At 38.3% G+C, this 21,219-nt stretch overlaps 1 protein-coding gene across 3 annotated transcripts in view; it reads right to left on the bottom strand.

Moving 5' to 3' along the window:
* GK5 (glycerol kinase 5) overlaps window positions 1–21,219 on the bottom strand; it is a 70,940-nt gene that overhangs the window by 29,267 nt on the left and 20,454 nt on the right. For all 3 annotated transcript variants that reach the window (XM_074191161.1, XM_074191163.1, XM_074191164.1), the window contains 8 exons: window positions 20,826–20,919; window positions 13,502–13,633; window positions 5,944–6,019; window positions 5,580–5,641; window positions 5,192–5,265; window positions 4,789–4,849; window positions 1,940–2,066; window positions 453–557 (listed from right to left, as the gene is read on the bottom strand). In XM_074191161.1, the coding sequence (XP_074047262.1) occupies window positions 453–557; window positions 1,940–2,066; window positions 4,789–4,849; window positions 5,192–5,265; window positions 5,580–5,641; window positions 5,944–6,019; window positions 13,502–13,633; window positions 20,826–20,919 (731 nt within the window). The remainder of the gene's footprint in view (window positions 1–452; window positions 558–1,939; window positions 2,067–4,788; window positions 4,850–5,191; window positions 5,266–5,579; window positions 5,642–5,943; window positions 6,020–13,501; window positions 13,634–20,825; window positions 20,920–21,219) is intronic.

The following is a 21,219-nucleotide window of genomic DNA, read 5'->3' as shown; positions in this document are numbered from 1 at the left end:
ACGAAATATATTTTGCATGACCTCATGTGTATAAACAAAATCAAACTATATTCCATCTCAAGGAGAGGGGAGGGGCAAAGGCAGGGAGAGAATTTGAAACTCAAAAATTTTTTAAAGTATTTCTAAAATTGTTTACAAATAATTGGAAAATATTTAATAAAACAAAATTAAAACAAACAAAAAACCAAACAGATTTAGAAAATGCATCAAGCCAACTCCTTATTAGGAAAGCCAAGAAAAAACATCTTTAACTACATCTTAATTTTTTTCTGGTTTTAACTTCCAAATAATCATTTTTGCTCTATTCTTTCAAATTCCAAAGGATTCTTCATTATTCAAAGCCCTTATGGAGAAACAGCATCAATACCTTGTCTGATTACTATTAAAGGAGTAATTGGTAGTAATATTCAAGAGTTTAGCATAATCTATAATCAATTCGAAGGTTGACTTACTGAGATTTTGAGCCCATTTTATGGCAGCACCAGTGTCTGCTGCATTGCCTTCTGCCAAGCACACAACTTCTGAACCAATCTTCCAACCAATTAATGGATAGAAACCTTATAAATAAAAATAAGTACAAGTTATACAATACTCAATTCCTTGTTTCCAAGATTTCCAAACAAGTTTTGTACTAAGTAAAATCCAAATGTATTTTGAGACAAGTTTACTAGAGAATTTGTATTCAATTTAATTCAGTCAATATTAAATGCTTACTATAAGCAGGGTGCTTTAGATACAAAGACCAAAAAGAAAAAAAACGAAAAACCAACAGTCTTTGATTCCAAAGACAATCCTAGGTATATAAAATGCCAGAAAGCAACTGAGGAAAAGATTTGTAAATGAAATGGCATATGAAGAGAGCCTCTGAGAAATAAAGAATTGTAGGAAATTGTTCTAGTACAAGGGGAAGACTAAGTCCTTTCTACACATGTGGCTCTATGTGGTGAGGATACCAAGTCAGGAGACAGAATACCAAGTTTGGGAAACCACAACTTACTCTGGAACTAAGATCACGTGTGAAGGAATAAGGTGAAACAAGTCTGGAAAATTAAGGAGACACCAGACTTTAAAAGAATGTGTTGTTTATCCAAAAAGATCTGAGCCAAGAAGTGATATGGTCAGATTTATGTTTTAGTTGAAAGGTGCATAGAGGGCAAACTGGAGAAAAGGAATAGACAGGAGGCAAGAAAGTGAAGCAGCAGTTGATGATGAAGCAGCAGGTGAAAAGTCACAGGGATAGGGATGAGGGCAGCAGTTGTGTGACTGCAGAGAAAAGGACCCACATGCAAAACACTGTGCAGGGAGCAATGAAAATGAGTATGGTGGGTAAGAGCAAAGAAAGAATCAAGGAGAAGAAAAAGGTGAAAGTTTGAGAGTAAAAAGATATCAGACTGGTTGCTCCAAAGGCAAAACTCCCTACTGAATCCCTATAAATTCAATCTGCTCCAGGACACAGATTCTATTTCTGTCTGTCCTATATGTACTGCCTGTACATAGTGGCTGGCTGGTCATCTCCCCCATAGACCCTGAGCTCCTTGAAAGCAGGGGCAGCACAAAAGAGCTGGCTCATTTGACTTAAGGACAGGCAGATGTCCAAATCAGAGATTCTGGGATTATACAAATAGTATTTAGAAGCAAATACAGGGCCCCACATTTTCTGAAGTGATATTAAGGAGTTACTATTTTATATAAGTAAATGTAATGTCACATAAACAGTCTTTTGCTGCTAGGAGGTCAAGATAGTAAAGGGAAATGGGAGTTGATTAGCTACTAGTACTATTGACTCAACTTCCACAGAAAAGATACTTCTCTGTCATGAAAAACCAATAGAAAATATCACTGTTTATAGTGAAAGAAAGATTTGTTCAAGGTTTCTAAAGAGATGTGGTTTTATTCAAACCACAACAAATCAACAACAGAAAAGCATTTGACCATTTACCTCCAACAGTTTGTTGAGGGTGGGTTCCTGTATTGATATCCAAAAAAGTCCCTGTTCCCATAGTGAGCTTCACATCTCCTCTCTGAAAACAGCATTCCCCAAACATGGCAGCCTGTTGGTCAGCCACCTAGAGTAGTTACCAAAAGATAAAAATCTATTACCCAATCAGTTTCAAAGTTATAAATCACATCTTGTCAGATATTTTAATTTTTATCCTATATTTTAAAAAACTATTCAAAAATAAAGTATGATTCACTCTAGAGGCTAGAAATGTATTTGGTTGATTCTTCCATATTGTTACATATGGGGCCCCTTTTCCTTACCTTAAAGTGTTCTAGGAGTCACTTTCCAGAAACCATGCAAGAGAATCTCATGATTACAACTGGGTCCAAGCCAGGGAGAGGACACAGAGGCAGTCCCCACCCGGGGCTTGCATTTTCACTTTTTGAATGTGATCACTCCAAGGACTCAGCCTGAAATGTGGATGTGCTGCCACCAGGTGGGGTTGGGAGCCTTCTGAGTTTAGTCTAAAACACCAGGGCTAATCTAGAAGCAAGCATGCTTTACACTAGACACAAGGGAGAAATACAAATTTCTAGACTGAAAAAATTAACTATTAAAAGAGGCAATCATAGGTACAGAACAGACTTTTAATTTTAAAGGTTTAAGATTCCCTTCTTATCAATCTCTGCTTTCTAAACAATTACTATAAACCTATTTTCATCTCCAGACTTAATTTGCATTCTAAATCACCTTGTTCTAGGGAACAAGAAAAAAAGAAAAAGAAAACCATGCCTTATATTGTTTTTCTTTATCATAGGGCTTGTGGGATCAAGTGGAAAAGTGTAGTTTTCAGTAGTTAGTTTGATTTCTTCCCATCACTATCATGCTTAAGTCAAATAAATGTCTTTATGATTTGATCAGCTAAAAGACGCATGTTACTTCCTTTTTTTATACTTCTCTTTTGTATTCCATCTAACAAAAGCATATTATAATAATGCTTATAGTATCCCCCTCATGATTATTATTCCCTTTTACAGTATATAGTAAATTATCAAGTCATTTTTCAGTCATGTTCAACTCATTGTGATAGCATTTGGAATTTTCCTGGAAAAGATCCTGGAGTGGTTTGCCATTTCCTTCTCTAGCTAATTGTACAGAAATAGGGAACTGAGGCAAAAAGGGTGAAGTGACTTACCCAGGGTCACACAGCTAGTAAGAATCTAAGGCTAGATTTGAACTCAGGCAGATGATTCTAGGTCCAGTGCTGTGAACCCAGTTGCTCATTTATCCACAATGCATGGGCAATAAAGCACACTGTCAATGAATTTGAGCTTACCAACAGTCTGAGAACAAGTATTTCCATTTTTATAGTTAAGGAAGCTGAGGCTGAGAGAGGCTAAGACTTGCCTAAGAGCTCATGGAGAATGTCATAAAAGCAGGACATGAACCTAACTGTTCTGACTCCAAGTTAGGTTTTCCCTACTAAGTTATACCTGCTTTCTAAAGGCAAAAACAATGATCTTCATCCAAGGCATCATCCAGGGAAAACTTCAGTTCACAGAGAAAACATCAAATACCAGATATCTCAAAAAAAGAATACATAAAAGAACCATATCCCTTTCTAAACAGAATTTAAACAAGATTTTTTTAAACCCAAGTATGAAAAGAAATTACAAAAGATTCAAACTATCTGGACCCTCCTTTCAGGAGAATTTAGAGACCACTATCAATAAATTGGGTTTTTTTTTTTTAAGATTTTGAGTTTTACAATTTTTCCCTCTAATCTTACTTCCCTCCCTCTACCCCACACAGAAGGAAATTTGTCAGTCTTTACATTGTTTCCATGGTATACATTGATCCAAATTGAATGTGATGAGAGAGAAATCATATCCTTAAGGAAGAAATATAAAGTATAAGAGATAGCAAGGTCAGACAATAAGATATCAGCTTTTCCCCCCTAAATTTAAGGTTAATAGTCCTTGATCTTTGTTCAAACTCCACAGTTCTTTCTCTGGATACAGATGGTATTCTCCATTGCAGAGAACTCCAAATTGTTCCTTATTGTTGCACTGATGGAATGAGCAAGTCCATCAAGGTTGATCATCGCCCCCATGTTGCTGTTAGGGTATTTTTCTGGTTCTGCTCATCTCACTAAGCATCAGTTCATGCAAATCCCTCCAGGCTTCCCTGAATTCCCATCCCTCCTGGTTTCTAATAAAACAATAGTGTTCCATCACATACATATACCACAGTTTGCTAAGCCATTCCCCAATTGAAGGACATTTATTTGATTTCCAATTCTTTGCTAACACAAATAGGGCCACTATGAGTATTTTTGTTCAAGTGACGTTTTGACCCTTTTTCATCATCTCTTCAGGGTAAAGTCCCAGTAGTGGTATTGCTGGATCAAAGAGTATGCACATTTTTGTTGCCCTTTGGGCATAGTTCCAAATTGCTCTCCAGAAAGGCTGGATGAGTTCACAGATCCACCAACAAGGTAATAGTGTCCCAGATTTACCATAACCCTTCCAACAGTGATCATTATCCTTTCTGGTCATATTGGCCAGTCTGAGAGGTGTGAGGTGGTACCTCAGAGAAGCTTTAATTTGCATCTCTCTAATAAGTAATGATTTAGAGCAATTTTTCATGAGTATGGATTGCTTTGATATCTTCATCTGTAAATTGCCTTTGCATATCCTTTGACCATTTGTCAATTGGGGAATGGCTTTTTAATAAAAAATGTTTTTGATCATTTTGTGGTCAAAAGAAGTTTTTTCTCCCATAATCAATTCCTAGAAATTAACTTATTTCATACACTAAGGAGAGTTCTTAGGTTCTCTACTCACCAAGGCCACAATTGGTATAGGTGCTCCAAGGATTTCTTTATCCACTGATCCAAAGTTGTGACTTTAAGTAAAATGAGTTTCTAAATTAGTCAGTTATGCCTTAAAAATTCATTTAAGATTTAAAGAACTAATTTTAGTTTAGATCTAAATGTTAGGCAATTAGTAGTACACAAGTCTATTAAAAAAGATTTAAAAACATATATAAGTATAATTTAAAATATTTTGGTATATAGTATTATATGTAGTATTAAATATTTACATATTAAAGAAAAATCTGTAGTATTATAAGATTCTGCATAATGGCCCCCCTTTCGAAGAAAGTAAAAGGGATTAAAATGTTTTTGTTGTTGGTTCTTATATCTGAGGCTTATTATTATTATTATTATTATTATTTTATTATTACCTTGTATCTTTCACAGGAGGCAAGATTGAGATAGGTATTGAAAGCAAGGAAGTAAGGATCCCACTCCAACACATCTGAACACAAAAATACTCCATAAGAATCAAAGCTGAAATGCTTAATAATTTAGCTCTCTTTTATCATATTTTTACATATACTTTTTTACATCATCTTCATTTCTAAGTATATCCCTCCCCAACCACTAAATTATTTAGCTATCCATTTTAAAGATTTTTTTAAGGGGGGGGAGTTCAGCCAAACTAAATTGACAGTATGCATAGTCTCCTAGATCTGCATAGAGGAAATGGAGGTATATTTTCTCAACTCTATTACAAGGTCAATCTTGGTTATATATTATAATTAGCTTTCAAAAAAGACAAAAAATTTCTACCTGATATGGGTCAAAAATTCCAGTTGTACTAGCATTTGAAAAGTCTGTGGCATATTCAGAACCTGTATTTATGATAAAAGAATAAAATATTCAGTTTTAGGTTTCCTAAACAGCATGTGAAGACAATTCAAGGTTTAATTATATGTGGATCTGCATCCATATAAATTTCTTGGCATGCAAAAGCCTTAGAGGCAGCTCCCCTAAAACTGGCTCCACTTGGCTGGTTAGGTCTTAGACCGATGCTCTGAGGAGAGGGTCTAGGATGGGGAAAGAAACCACTGAGGCTACCACCCACTCTCTTTTATGAACATTTGTGTTTCAAATTTCACTTCCCTGAATGATCACTTAGCAATATTGGCCCTACCTTTTGTGAGTTTATATAACAGCCATGTATCAATGGTCCCAAAGCAACAATTTTCTTCTGCTAAGGCCTCTTGTACCTAGAAAACCCCAAAATGCAAAATTACATTGAATAAAAAAGGTAGCTATACAGATTTTAATGTGCTAGTCTATACCAAAGAGGAATATCTGTTTTAAGAGTTGTTTGTTAATATGAATATTAGAATATTAACAACTAAAATAAAGGATGGCTTGCAAATAGGAAGTTAAGTATTAATTATCTTTTGTAATAGTAAAGTATCATCAAAACAGACTCAAACAATATATTCCTATATGAACATGAGTTTTTCAGAAAAGATGCCATACAAATATAAAATTAAAAGATTCAAATTAACAAATGACTATAAATCATTAAAATTATAACATTCTCGCTCTCCAGGAGTTTACAATCTTGAGGAGTTAAGAAAGAAACAATTAGGAAACACAACAGAATGGAATTGAGAGCAAAATAGCCATTTTAGGGAATAAATCCTAACAGAAGAGTAAAAAGGAATTGGTAGACAAAAATCATCAGGAAAGACTTTGTGGAGTAGGCAAATCTGGTCTTTTTGGGCAGGCAGAGAGGAGCAGAAGGTACTATTTGGAGCTGAGGGTAACAAAAGTCATGAAACTTTTTTTTAATGTAAAACTTAAGGCTTTAATTCTACTTGAGTATACAACAAGTACAAAAACATCTTAGATTTACTTTGGTTTGGCTTACCTACAAAAAATGGAAATTTTAGTGTACAGGTCAAGATCAGATTTATTTTTGACATCAAATTTGCCCAGAAAAAGAAGCAGAAGAGGATTGTAACTAGGACAAGTAATCTCTGCTTAAGTTACAAATGACTCCCATAAATATGAGTGGCCTCTAGTCATTATCTGCAAAATATCTCAGACACATTCTTTTTTTTTTCTTTTTCCTTAGGTTTTTGCAAGGCAAATGGGGTTAAGTGGCTTGCCCAAGGCCACACAGCTAGGTAATTTATTAAGTCTCTGAGACCAGATTTGAACCCAGGTACTCGTGACTCCAAAGCAGGTGCTTTATCCATTACACCACCTAGCTGCCCCTCAGACACATTCTTAAAGGAACTCCAATTGCCCCTACCAGAGAGTAGATACCCTCAAAAGACTGCCCCCCCCCACCATAACTCTCCTTTGAACACTTCAACTCTGCTAGGATCTCTAAACCACCCTTTCTGCCCAAGCTTTTGGCCTTCAGATTCAAAATCAAAAATGGTAGCAGGGGCCAATGAGCCCAAAGCCTTTGTCTTTCCTGTTTTCACCAAACTTTCAGAACCTGGAGATCCACAAAGAGCTACTCTTAACAAAATGATCTTGAGAGCTGAGTCAATAACAGGTGAGTTTCTGAAAGAAAAAAAGGAATATAACACACCCCTCCCTTCTCACTAGTACTATGCTAGAGTAGAGGGAAATTTCTTGCTCTAATATATTTTTAACTGAAATGTATTTATCTCAATAGGAAAATAAAAAGATGTAAAAGAATCTATTGTCTGATTCATATTATAATTGCTATGAGTCAAAGGAGCTTTTTTGTGTTAATCTAGAAACCCAATTATCCTTTTATGGTAGAAAAGAACAGTACTTACTGAGATGGTCAACATGCAGACTACATTAATTGCTTCCTCTAAAGCAAAGAGTTTTTAACCAGGAGCCCATAAACTAAATGTTTTTGTTTTATGAAGTTTTATTTTTTTACTAGTTTGATAACTGGGGTCCTTGGTAATACTATGCATTTTTAGGCATTTAAAAGCATTATTCTGAGGAGCCCATGAGCCTTCTCAGCCTGCCCAAAGAGCTCATAACATAAAATAAGGAACTTTCTGGTGGCCTAGAGACATTGGGTCTGGGAGAAGTCAGTGTCCTTAGACTGGGCGGATACATTCCTGCCACGCAACTCATTCCCTGTCCTCACTCTCTTCACCAGATACATATATATCTGGATGGAAATGAGGGAGATCATGGAAACCCAAGCCAAATTAGTCATGTTTGCTATCCCTCCCACATTTGATTAAGCAGACCTTTTTTTTAATTGTTACATGATTGAGGGGCATCTTTTGTGGTTCCAGTGTCAAAATATGAATTACCATATTGGCCTAAGTCTATAACCAATACTTTCATTAACTTTCTTTAGAAAACTGCATTCTGAATTTAAAAATAACTAAATTCCTAGATAACTTTAAGAATTTACTACAGATTACCTATAATCTAGGTTATTTAGGGAAAATATTTTTGGCACAATTCCTTTAACTAATATGGAATTCTTGTATTATTTTTTCTCTAAGATTTCCTTTCTGATTTTTTGGAAGGAGGTACTAGAAGACAGGAGTAATCTGTACAGATATATTAGTTCTTTATAGCCACATGTTAATCTGTATTGAATGTCTATTAAAATGACTTTTTTTTAACAGGGGTGGAGCCAAGATGGCGACTCTCTCATAAAACTTCTAAACTAACGACTTTAACTAAATTTTTGAGAGAAAGAACCCACAAAGGGACCCAGTGAGGCAGTTCTCCTACTCAAGGTAACCTGGAAAAGAGCAGAAAGGCTCTGCTCCCCGGGGTCGGAGGGGTGGCCTGCCAGAGGGGTGGCCCAGCAGAGCCAAAGAACTTCAGCCTCCTGAAGGCAGCCCCAGCTCACAGCAACGTGGGAGTCTCCTGAGCTGCACCCCGGGGAGCACAGGGCACAAATTGGGGGAGGGGGGACCTCTGCCAGAGGGAGCATGTGAAGTCCAGCGCTCAGGGCACACAGCCAGCAGCATGGCCACTGCATTCCAGATCCAGAACAGAAGCAGGCGGAGCCGGTAAGCAGAAGCCCCCAGGGCATAAGCCCATTGAGCTGAGGGAGGGGAGTGAAGAGAGACTGTGAGATTGGTCCTCTGCCTCTGGAACAGGACTCTGGGGCTCTGACCACATTCAGATCCTGATCGCAGTCTAGGCCCCCCCATAGAACAGCAGGACCCCCCCCCCACCTCAGCCCCATGGCAGAGGGAGGTGCTTATGGTCACTCACAGACCAGGAGGGAGGACAGAGCCTCACACACTAAAACCCTTGTGGGAGTGTCCCAAAAGCTCAGGAAGCACCCCAAAACCAGGACCAGGCTGGGAAAATGAGCAAGCAAAGAAAAAAGAGGAACACCACTGAGAAATACATTATCTATGATCCCAAGAAGGATCAATATATTCCGTCTGAAGATGAGGAAACACAAGCTCTTGCATCTAAAGACTCCAAGAAAACCAGAAATTGGGCTCAGGCTATGACAGAGCTCAAAAAAGACTTTTAAAATCAAATGAGGGAGTTAGAAGAAAAACTGGGAAAAGAAAGGAGAGAGATGCAGGAAAAATATGAAAATGAAGTCAGCAGCTTAGTCAAGGGAATCCAAAAAAAAAAATGCTGAAGAAAATAGAATGCTAAAAACCAGCTTAGGTCAAATGGATAAAACAGTTCAAAAAGTTATTGAGGAGAAGAATGCTTTAAAAAGCAGAATTGGCCAGATGGAAAAAGAGATAAGAAAACTCTCTGAGGAGAACAAATCCTTCAGACAAAGAATAGAATTCAGGGAGATTGATGAATTTACGAGAATTCAGGACTCAATACTTCAAAACCAAAAGAATGAAAAATTAAAAGAAAATGTGAGCCATCTCATTGAAAAAACAACTGATATGGAAAACAGATTTAGGAAAGATAATTTAAAAATTACTGGAATACCTGAAAGTCATGATCAGGAAAAGAGCCTTGACATCATTTTCAAAGAATTAGTACAGGAACATTGCCCTGATATCCTAGAAGCAGAGGGCAAAATAGAAATGGAGAGAATTCACAGATCCCCCGAGAAAGAGATCCCAAAAAACCAACCCCTAGGAATATTATAGCCAAGTTCCCGAACTCCCAAGTCAAAGAGAAAATATTACAAGCAGCCCAAAGGACACAATTCAAATATTGTGGAACTGCAGTCAGGATCTCACAGGACTTAGGAGCAACTACATTAAAAGCTCATAGGGCTTGGAATATAATATACCAGAAGGCAAAAGAGCTTAGAATGCAACTGTGAATCAACTACTCAGCAAAACTGAATATCCTCTTCCAGGGAAAAAGATGGACTTTCAATGAACCAGGGGAATTTCAAATGTTCCTGTTGGAATGGCCAGAGCTGAACAGAAGGTTTGATATTCAGATACAGGACACAGGTGAAACATAGAGATTGGAGGAGAAGGGGAAAATATGAGGGACTTAATGAGGATGAACTGCATGTATTCCTGTATAGAAAAATGACACTAATAATACTCATATGAACCTTCTCAATTAACAGAGCAGGTAGAAGGAGCTTTTATAGATGAAGCACAGGAGAAAGCTGAATTTGAAGATAAAATATGGTGTAAAAATGGAGTCAATAGAAAAATGTAATGGGAGAGGGGAATAGGCCAAAATATTTCATATAATAAGATTTTTCTTTATTACAATGAGCAGTTGCAATGATATGGAAGGGGAGAGGCAAGGGGGAATGAGGGAATCTTTGATCTCATCAGAGGAGGCTAGGAGAAGAAACAGCATATATACTCAATGGGGTATAGACATCTGGAGTAAGAAGGGGAGGGAGCAGGGGGAAGGGGTGGGGATGTGAATAAAGGAGGAGAGGATGGACCATGGGGGGAGAGTGATCAGATAAAACGCATTTTCTTTTTTTACTTCTTGCAAGGGGCTGGGATTGGAAGGCCTTTCTGGGACCATAGGGCCAGGCGGATGCTGGGCCTAAGGGATGGTATGGGGGCCCCAGAGCCGGGGATCTGTCTGCTGTGCCACTCAGCTACCCTACAGCAGAGTCAGTGAAAGGAGAGAGAAAATATAGCACATGGTAGTGGAGAAGTACGAAAGGAGGGAGTTGCGATCAGCAATGGCAATGGTAGAAAAATATGGAAGTTAACTTTTGTGACAGACTTATCACAAAGAATGTGATCCACCCGCGACAGAGTTGGTGTTGTTGGAACACAGGCTGAAGGACATTTTTTATTATTGTTATTATTTGGGGGGGGGGGTTTCAGGGCAAATGGGGCTGGGTGGCCTTCCTGGGACTGCATAGCAGGGTGACCGTTGGGTGTCTGAGGTCAGATTTGGACCTGGGTGCTCGTGGCTCAAGGGCCAGTGCTCTGTCCACCACCCAGCCTCCCCTATTATTACTATTTTATTTATTTTTTTTACTATTTTATTTTATTTTTTCTTTTTTTGGTTTATGCAGGGCAGTGGGGTTGTGGTGGCTTGCTGTCACACAGCTGGGTGATTGTTGGGTGTACGGGGCCGGATATGGGCTTGAGTGCTCCTGGCTCCAGGGCTGGTGCTCTGTCCCCAAATAATAAATTTTTTTCTCTCCCCTTTACTTTAGCACTCAAGTGAGTCTATAGTTTTTTGGGGGAGGGGGTATTTTGTTTACTTTTAAACAATAATATTTTATTAATGTATAAAAAAATTGTACAAAATGAGAATAAATAAATATTAAATTAAAAAATGACTTTTTTCACACTTAAAAATCAAACCTCAGGGGGCGGCTAGGTGGAGTAGTGGATAGAGCACTGGCCTTGGAGTGAGGAGTACCTGGGTTCAAATCCAGTCTCAGACACTTAATAATTACCTAGCTGTGTGGCCTTGGGCAAGCCACTTAACCCCATTTGCCTTGCAAAAACCTAAAAAAAAAACAAACAAACAACAAAAATCAAACCTTTTTTTTAAAAGCATATTTAGGGGCGGCTAGGTGGTGCAGTGCATAGAGCACTGGCCCCAAAGTCAGTAGTACCTGAGTTCAAATCTGGCCTCAGACAATAATGACCTAGCTGTGTGGCCTTGGGCAAGCCACTTAACCCCATTGCCTTGCAAAAAAAAAAAAGCAAACACCTAAAGAAAAGCATATTTAAAACTTTCTATAACTGGTCATATCCGATTGCCAAAAAGAATTAATCTTGTTTCTATGACTTCATCAAAGGAATCCTAATTTGCATTTTATACAATATATTCTTAAATGTGTTTTTTTTGTTTTGTTTGTTTGCTCTTCATTCTGGAAGGTGATGCCAAGACAAGCACATGAATTCAATTTGAGTGAAGGGGACTATGCTAAGTCACCAGCCTCACTTTCTCCTCCAGAACCTTCTGGGTTCAGTGACCAGATATAAATCAGGACGACTGGAGATGGCCCTGGATTCTAGGCAATAGATTTAAGTGACACAGTCCAAGGTCACATAGCTAGTAAGTGGCAAGTGCCTGAAGGCAGATTTGAACTCCTGTTCTTCTGACTCCAAGACCAGTGCTCTATCCACTGGGCAACCCAGCGGCCCCTTTTTTAAATGTGATTACTAGAAAACAGGTATTTCACCTCACGTAATTCTTTCCCAAGATTAAATTCCTATTCATGGTACTTTTCTATACTATTAATTTGGTGATTGATCAAGTAGGACTTGTTATGATGACCATATCACGATCTTGTAGTATGAAACATATTTAACTTCCCTTCTGGTATGACTCAGCTCCTGAAATAACATTGTAAACTTCCTGAGGACAATAATTTTGATTTCTTTATAATTCCTACAGGACTTAATACAACTTATAAATAGTGAGCAAAAGCCACCTCCCTCTCCCTATATAATCTCTTTGGAAAGACCATGGGCACAACTGTGTACACCCCCCCCACACTCACACCCACATCCCCCCCCACGTCAAATATTCAAAAGTAACAATACTAATTATAGGCTAGTTCTGGAGCAGCCTCTGTGGGAAACCTGATGAGGAGGCAGTCCACCAAGGAAGAACAAAAGGGCTGCCATGCAGCTGGTGAGGGATCAGGTGAGATTAGAGAACATGAACTGGCAGTAAAATCAGTCAGCATGGTTTCATGTCTTCCTCTAGCAATGTTCAGTGAATCTGGGGTAAAAGTTGAAAAACAGAATTGTGGGGGTGAACCATTTTTCAAGAAGAACAAAAGGAAAATGCGACAAAGGCTGGAGCACAATGAATAATCAAATAAGTGAGCAACAAAATGAAGACTGTGAAGGCAGGAAGGTGAGGGAGAAAAGGGAAAGGGTATGAGAGAGAGCTGGTCAATCTCAGGGACCAGAGGTCACATAAAGCTGAAGACCAAGTTTAGGAGGAAGAAAACCAGGAGACAGCCCAGAGGGTCAATATCACAACAGAAGCCCTTGGAGACAGTGAGAGCCAGTGGGTGGCTGAGGTCACAGAATTTGAGAAAAGTCAGCAAAAATAATTAATAAACCTGAGTGCCAATTCTCTTGAAAACATTCTGAACTTTTCTCTACATACCTGACTAGCCTGAAATAAGGGACGAGTATATCTTGTCCCTGGATTAGAGGCTCAAAAAACAGAACTAAAACCAGAGGTGCCCAGTCTCCCATTCCAATTCTATGGTGAAAGTATAGGTTTTACCTATGTAGCTGAAATAATGCACTTGAACCCTGAACTACTTCTTCCCCAATGTCCTCATCTTGTCCCTCCCTAGCCCACTCCTCACTACCTTCTGTTCTTACCTCAGTCAAGTTCTGTAAAATCCAGGATAATCTCAAAGACACCTGCTGAGTCGTAAAAGTGTATAAACTGGCTCCTAAAAGTCTTTTACTCCGGGTGAAAAAGTGAAGTATTTTGCAGGAACTCTGCATTAGCTGTTTAACAAAAAGAGCACATTTAATTTTAATTTATTTATTTTTGAATTTTACAATTTTCCCCAATCTTGCTTCTCCCCCCCCGCCCACAGAAGGCAGTCTGATAGGCTTTATATTGTTTCCATACTATACATTGATCCAAAGTGAATGTGTTGAGAAATCACATCCTTAAGGAAAAAATAAGACAGCAAAATTACATAACATAAATTTTTTTTAAAATTAGAGGTAACAGTCTTTGGTCTTTGTTCAAACTCCACAATTCTTTCTCCAGATACAGATGGTATTATCCATCACAGATATCCCAAATTGTGCCTGATTGTTGCACTGGTGAAATGAGCAATCCATTAAGATTGATCATCACCCCATGTTGCTGTTAGGGTGTACAGTGTTTTTCTGGTTCTGCTCATCTCACTCAGCATCAGTTCATGCAAATCCCTCCAGGCTTCCCTGAATTCCCATCTCTCCTGGTTTCTAATAGAATAATAGTGTTCCATAACATACATATATCACAATTTGTTCAGCCATTCCCCAATTGATGGACATTCACTCAATTTCCAATTCTTTGCCACCACAAACAGAACTGCTATAAGCATTTTTGTACAAGTGATGTTTTTACCCAAAAAAGAACACATTTTAAAAGTAATTAACTTTCTTTTTTAGAAGATTAAGCTAATGCTAAATATAATTTCTTTAAAGTATTCAGAAACATGGTCTACGCTCCATCCTATATAATTGATTTTTTAAAAAATCTCCTTAATAACAAGGAAGGAAGCAGAACCAGGAGAATATTGTATACATTGACCACTGAACACTGAGATGATCAATCTTTTTTTATTTTGGCAAGGTCATGGGATTAAGTGACTTGCCTAAGGTCACAGAGCTAGGTGATTATTAAGTGTCTGAGGCCGCATTTGAACTCAGGTCCTCCTGACTTCAGGGCCGGTGCTCTATCCACTGTGCCACCTAGCTGCCCCTTGAGAAGATAGCCTTGATGGATGCAGTTCCTCTCAGGAGTTCAGAGAGCTAGGACAACCCTAGGAGACCTGCTATGGACAATGCTGTCCATATAACCAAAGGAAACAAAACAAAAAACCCTACAGAATGAACACTGTACTTTGACTTTTTAGAAACTTCTTTTATGTATTCCTTTCCTATCATATGGATTTCTTTCTTTTCCCTTATTCCTAATTCCTCATACTGAAAATGACTAATCTGTAAACATGTTTAACACAAATGTTTATGTACAATATTCACCTGACTGTTCCCCACTGAGGGGAGGAAGGTGGGAAGGGAGGGTGGAAGGAAATTATGTCACTTATAAATATGCATATGCATGTAGATGAATTTTCATAACATGTAATTGGAAAAATAGTATAAAATATAAATATAATATTATGATATAATATATAATAAAATATAAATATAAATAAAATAAAAATATGCATGTGGATGAATTTTCATAACATGTAATTGGTCAATTTAAAAAATCACCTCAATAAAGGGAAATGAGCATGGACAGAAAGCTGAAATGCTACACTGTCTGATTCCACCTTGTTTATTTTGACCAGAGGTCCTAGCACAAATATAGCCTCTGGAATGGCTAGGCTATTTCCAGTTGCAATAGAATGGGGTTGGGTTTCTAGTCATCACATTAGGAGCACTTGGGGTCCTATTGGGGTTTAAGGATTATGACTACAGAAGTTGATGTAACCAAGTCTCTTGTTAGAGATTAGGAAGAAGGACAAGGATAAGATCTTCAAAAGGAAGAATTTAAATATAACTGAAATGCGCCCAGGAGTCAGAAATCTAAAAATGATGGCCCAGTCAGACTGTGATTTCATTCTCATGGGGAAGAAGCTTACAATTTTCAATAGCCAAGAAGGAGCACTTGAACCCAAGGCTTCCTGGCATCAAGGCCACTTTCCACCATGCTACCTGGGCTGAAGACTAACATTGAAAATATACTTGTACTCCCACAGATTTTCAAATCAAATCCATGACTTGATATGCTAGTGATGTTGTAAAACCAAATGGTCTTTTTAAAAAAAGGCATCAGTTTCCTGAATTTTTTTGTCAGTTCAAAACACGTGTGAAAGTTAGATTAATTTTAATCTGGGATGAAGGTGTTTGATTACAGACTAAGAAGGAAAATAATGCTAAATCTTCTACATTACATTCTTAGATAAATTATATTCCAGCTTGATCAGAATGTTAAGAATGAAAAGATTATCTTCTTACAGCTGCAGGCTTACTTCTCAACAGCCTGGTTCTTTTTTTAAAAGCCCAGAGCAGAAGACTTATATAAAATTAGAGGCTTAGAAGACAAAAATCAGTGGAGTCAACTCAAATGTCCATTTGAAAGAGAATTCATAACACATCAAACAAATAATGGAACTAAAAAACGTTATTTATTAGGTGGTGAAAATGGATCCCACTGCTTCTCATAACAAACTGACAGAAAACACTAAACAAAGCTGCTCTCTCCACCCTTTTCCCTTGTTCTCTAGTTGACTATCAGGTTCACATTTTCCCCAGAGAATGAGGAGGTTATAAACAATAGGAACCTGAAATGTTAATGCTTCCATCTTTTTCCTCTCTGATAAACAGAATCAATAGCATATCCAAAGGAAGACTTTAAAGATATAAGCAGTAAGCACACATTAGCCAAAAACGCTAACTCACAAGGAAGTTGGTAGCAAACCTTATCAAATGTCAGAAAAAACTGCTGCAGAAAACCTTTATGTTGTTAAGACAAGTCTATCGTAATCAGAGCTCAAAGGATCTCAGAGGGCAGCTAGACCCTCTCCCTATCTGCCATAAGCACCCTCCCCATACTGTATATGGTAACCTCAACAAGGACTCATCCAATTCTGACTTAAATCCCTTCAATGATGACTAAAAACAAGCAACACCATACTACTACTCACTAAGGCAAAGTCTGTTTTCTGGTAATGGAAATATTACCTATATAGCACGGTTTAGAGATACTGAGATAAAGACTAATCAGATGACATATTCAGTCACAGAAACAAGGAATTTACCCAACCAACAAAAGCCTGAGAACTCCAAAAGAACTCTGAAGCCAAGATAACTGAAGCTTATATGCCAACAACCATGTGTCAGATCATAAAAAAAAAATCCAGAGAAATTTACAAAAAAATTCTACAAGATTTTACAAACCAAGTCAACACATATGATATTCAATAATATCAATGAGAAGGAGAAAACACTGGAAAATATGATTCAGGATTAAGATATAAAAAAAGATCAAAGGCTTACAGGATTGTCTGAAATTTGAAAAAAAAATAGTTTCTTCGAAGAGAGAGTAGGACCATAATTTATTAGCGTTTATTGGATACTAGTAATTGTGCTAAGTGCTGGGGATACAAAAAGGGATAAGCAGAAATAGTCTCTGCCCTTGAGAGGTTGACACTTGAATGCGAAGACACTAAACAGATAGAGTATCAGTATCATGAAAAAATGAAGTTATTATATCTTTACTAGACAAAAAAATGAGGAAGTCATTTTCAAAATCTAGGTGAGTTCTTAGACCCTAACTAGTTTGAGAAAATGGTCAAAACTACATTAAAGTAGAAAACAAGTATGAGAAGACATTGTGTGAAATCAAACAGCTCAAATCTGAGCTATTCAAAGAAGCTACTGATGTAAAAATGGGAAAAAACAAAGGAAAAGACAGATTCTAATGATTACAATCTTTTACTGAAGTCTAAGTGATATAGAGAAGTCATTCCAAGGAGATCAAAAGAACCCCAAAACTGCCTCAGTCAGCAAATACTTGATTTTTTTAACAAGGAGACAACTCAGTCAAAAGTCATACTGGCTGAAAATAGATTCATAGGAAAACCACTAAATAGAAAGATAATGAAAGGCAAGGAGCATGCACCTCACCAAATAGCAAAGCTGCAGATAACTTTATGTCAGGCAGATGAATTTCCACCAGATCATTCCAAGAGGAGAGAGCTGTGGACTCACAAGAATAGGAAGAGAACCTGGAAATCATCTAGTCCACCCTCCCCTCAACTTACCAATGAAATGGGGCAAAACTGACAGGGTTTCCCTAATGATGTCTTCATCATCACTGAAGACAGTGGAATCACTACATTCAAATGAATAACTCAGTCCCTGCTATATGTAATAGATGTAATAGAAATGGCACCTGATGAGAGGTTCAGAAGATAATTTGAACCAGACCAAATACAATGGAGAAATCTATGCAAGAGGCAATAATCTTGAAAATACTGGGAGAATGGGCAGCTAGGTGGCACAGTGGATAAAGCACCAGTCTTGGAGTCAGGAGGACCTGAGTTCAAGGCTCAGACACTTAATGATTGTCTAGCTGTGTGATCTTGGGCAAGTAACTTAACCCCATTGCCTTAAAGAAATGAAATTTTTCAAAAAAGAAAACACTGGGAGAAAATTCTCATCAAAAGTGCAGATGAAACCAAGCTGGAAGGGGATAGCTGACAGCAGAGATCCAAAAGGATCTCAACAGCCCAGAGCACTGAGCTGGATTTAATTAAATGAAATTCAAAAGGGCTAACTGTAAAGTCTCAGATACTCAGGTGTCAAAAGTATCATCTTCACAAGTGGATGAGAGAGACATGAGGCTTAGAGTGGATTTCAAGCTCCAATATAATGCACTGAGGATCACAGAATGCAAATTTGATCCTCATTGGAAAGAACAGCTGCCAAGGACAAGGAAGGGAAAATCCTACTCTAGTTTCATCTATTACACCTTATCTGGAGTGTTATGTTCAGTTCTAAGAACTAAAACTGGAGAAAAATATTGGTAATATGAAGACCACCTTCAGAAAGGCAGTCAAGATGATGAGGGGCCTGAGACCAAGTCACATAAGAATGGCTGAAGAAGAGGAGGCTCAGGGAGCCCAACAGCTGAACAAGTCTATGAAGGGCTACTGTACTGAACGAGTTTTTGATTTGTTCTTGGAATCTTCCTTCTTAAAGATTGTCCAGCAGATAGCCACTTTTGTGGGACATTTTTGTGTGAATTCAGGTTAAGTATGGTAGAATTTGACAACAGCAGAGGTCCACTCCAACCCTTCAATTTCTGACTTGGATATTCCTACACTTAACTTCTTTCTACAAGTATTGTACAATCCAATTACACTGGTTTTAAGGGGCTCAACCACACTGTATCACTAGCTCCAAGCCTCTTCCCTGACCATCTCCTGTTCCTCCTCATTCCGGTCTCTTAGCATCCCGGGCCTCCCCCTTCTCTAGATGTCCCCTATCTGCCAACACTTCCCTCCCATTTGTCTGTAAGCTCTCTGAGGATGGAGACTTTTCCTGCCTCTCTCTGTAGCCTCAAGACATGGCACAAGACCCGGGTACATAGGAATACTTAATAAAAGACTCACTGGTTGACTAGGAAAGTGGAGAAGGGTTCCCTGAGAGCAGATGTTGAATGTGGGTCAGTAGGTCCTGTAAGACAGGCAAAGGACATTCTGAAGAAATGGGCAACCATTGAAAGGGAGTCAGGTTCAGATCCCCAAATACAGAGTGGTGGAGATGGGGGCTGTCAGGTCTCTAGCACAGTAACCCAATCAATCCCAGAGAAGCCAGCAGGAGCTGGGGGGGGGGGGGCTTCCTTTGGGAAAGGCAGGGCCACCATAAATTGGTTTTGCCTTGGGAGAGGAAAGTGTTGTCTTGGAAAGTGTTGAGATTCTTGAGGAGTCTGGTGAGCCCTTTGGGGAATGAACTAGCAGAGCAGAGCAACATAGACCTACAAATGGTAAGTGAATGTGGTCCGATTGTTTAAAGGTCTGACTGGAAAAGCTGTACTGATGATTAATCCATCAAGAGACACGTGTGGATTAGCCATGGGGTCGCAGCCCAATGTTGCTGAAACGTCGTGGCGCCTCATATATTACGAGTCACTGTTCTGTCCGTGTCTATATCTATATCTATATCTATATCTATATCTATATGTATGTATGTACGTATATATGTATATATATATATATTACATATTGGCTGACCAGTACTACTGGACTCCCAGAGCACCCCAAAATCCTGTTTTCTATCAAATCAGGCCATGGGATGGGATGAAATGGTTCTGGTAAAGGAAAGTGAAAAGGCTGTCTCTGCATAACACTCCCCTCACTATAAAAAACATAACTATGCCCCTCATGCCATCATGTAGATGTCACAGTACTCCATCATCATAATTGTGTCCTCAATGATGCCAAGCTCCCACATAAACTCCTTTCTGACTCTTGAAAGTCTCTTAGCTACATATCCATGACCTGGGCCACCCCAAGTTCCCAAGGACCCAAAGTCAGCCAAAGGAGGATGGAAGACCATTCAATGGCTCTAAATAGGCCACAGCATGGGAATTATCACAATCTGCCTACAAAAATAGCCCAAGAGAGTCATCTGTGAAATAAGAAAAGGAAAAGACAGAGGCTAGATACTGGAGGTGTGAGCTTATCCCAATAAGATATTAAGTACTCTGGGGCAGTTAGGTGGTGCAATAGATAGAGCACCAGTCCTGGAGTCAGGAGGACCCGAGTTCAAATCTGATCTCAGACATATAATAATTACCTAGCTGTGTGACCTTGGGCAAGTCACTTAACCACACTGCCTTGTTAAAAACTTAAAAAATATCAAGTACTCCAATTAGGGCTTCTAGGAAAGATTGGTGAGATGTCATGGAAGAGACATAAATAAATATTGAACAAGGTGGCATGGATAGTTTCCAACCTAGACTATAAAAAGACCATAGGTCTACCAAAAATTACAACATTATTTTCACCAATTTTTAGTTTTCTTTGCAATACTCTGGATTTTATTTTAAAACGCTTCCCAAACAGAAAAGCTAAAAAAAGTCCCAAGTTACTGCACTTAGTTTCTGTCAAGCCTCTAATGCAATCTACTGGGAGAACTCTGGCCCCAAACACTGCTCTCAGGGATGTCCCTCCTCCTCCACCTCACTTTGGGCAAGAAATCAGCTCCAAAAGAAGCAAGCTTGGATTTCCATCTACAAATCCTTCTGATAAAGCTCAGAGCACCCAGAAGAACATGGTTCTCACCTCAGACTCACGCAGGGATACTAGCCTTTCCCTTGATTTTAATAACACTGGTAAATAAGTAAAGTGCATTAATGCATCTACAAGAGGAGCCAAATCATACAAGATAAGGAATGGATTACCTTCAACAGAAAAGAATGATTCCAAGATTTCACAAGTTCAGTAGCTCTTAGGTCTTGCCAACTTATGAAGTTGTGAAAATGGTTTCCTGTTCTCCTAAAAAACAAAGTAATATTTAAGAGTCATTACAAAATCAAATGTATCCTAACAGAAATCACAGAAAAGGTCTGTTGCAAAAGAAAAACATTTCCATGCCAGAACATAAAAGTAATTTGAATTTCAATGTCATAGTCAATGAAATAATTAGATTGGAAATGTTATGCAATAATTTTTTAATAAAAGTTTCAACAAACTATACAAAAAGTAATTCCTTATGAATTGCTTTACTTGGAATGTTATTAAAAAGATAAATTCTCCTTATAGGTGGGCTTTGTACATTTTTTTAAAAGTCAAGAG

The sequence above is a fragment of the Macrotis lagotis genome, chromosome 6, assembly GCF_037893015.1.
Source record: "Macrotis lagotis isolate mMagLag1 chromosome 6, bilby.v1.9.chrom.fasta, whole genome shotgun sequence".
Lineage (NCBI taxonomy): Eukaryota > Metazoa > Chordata > Mammalia > Peramelemorphia > Peramelidae > Macrotis > Macrotis lagotis.
Note: the sequence above shows the minus strand (reverse complement) of the source record. Positions and strands in the feature narration are given on the sequence as shown.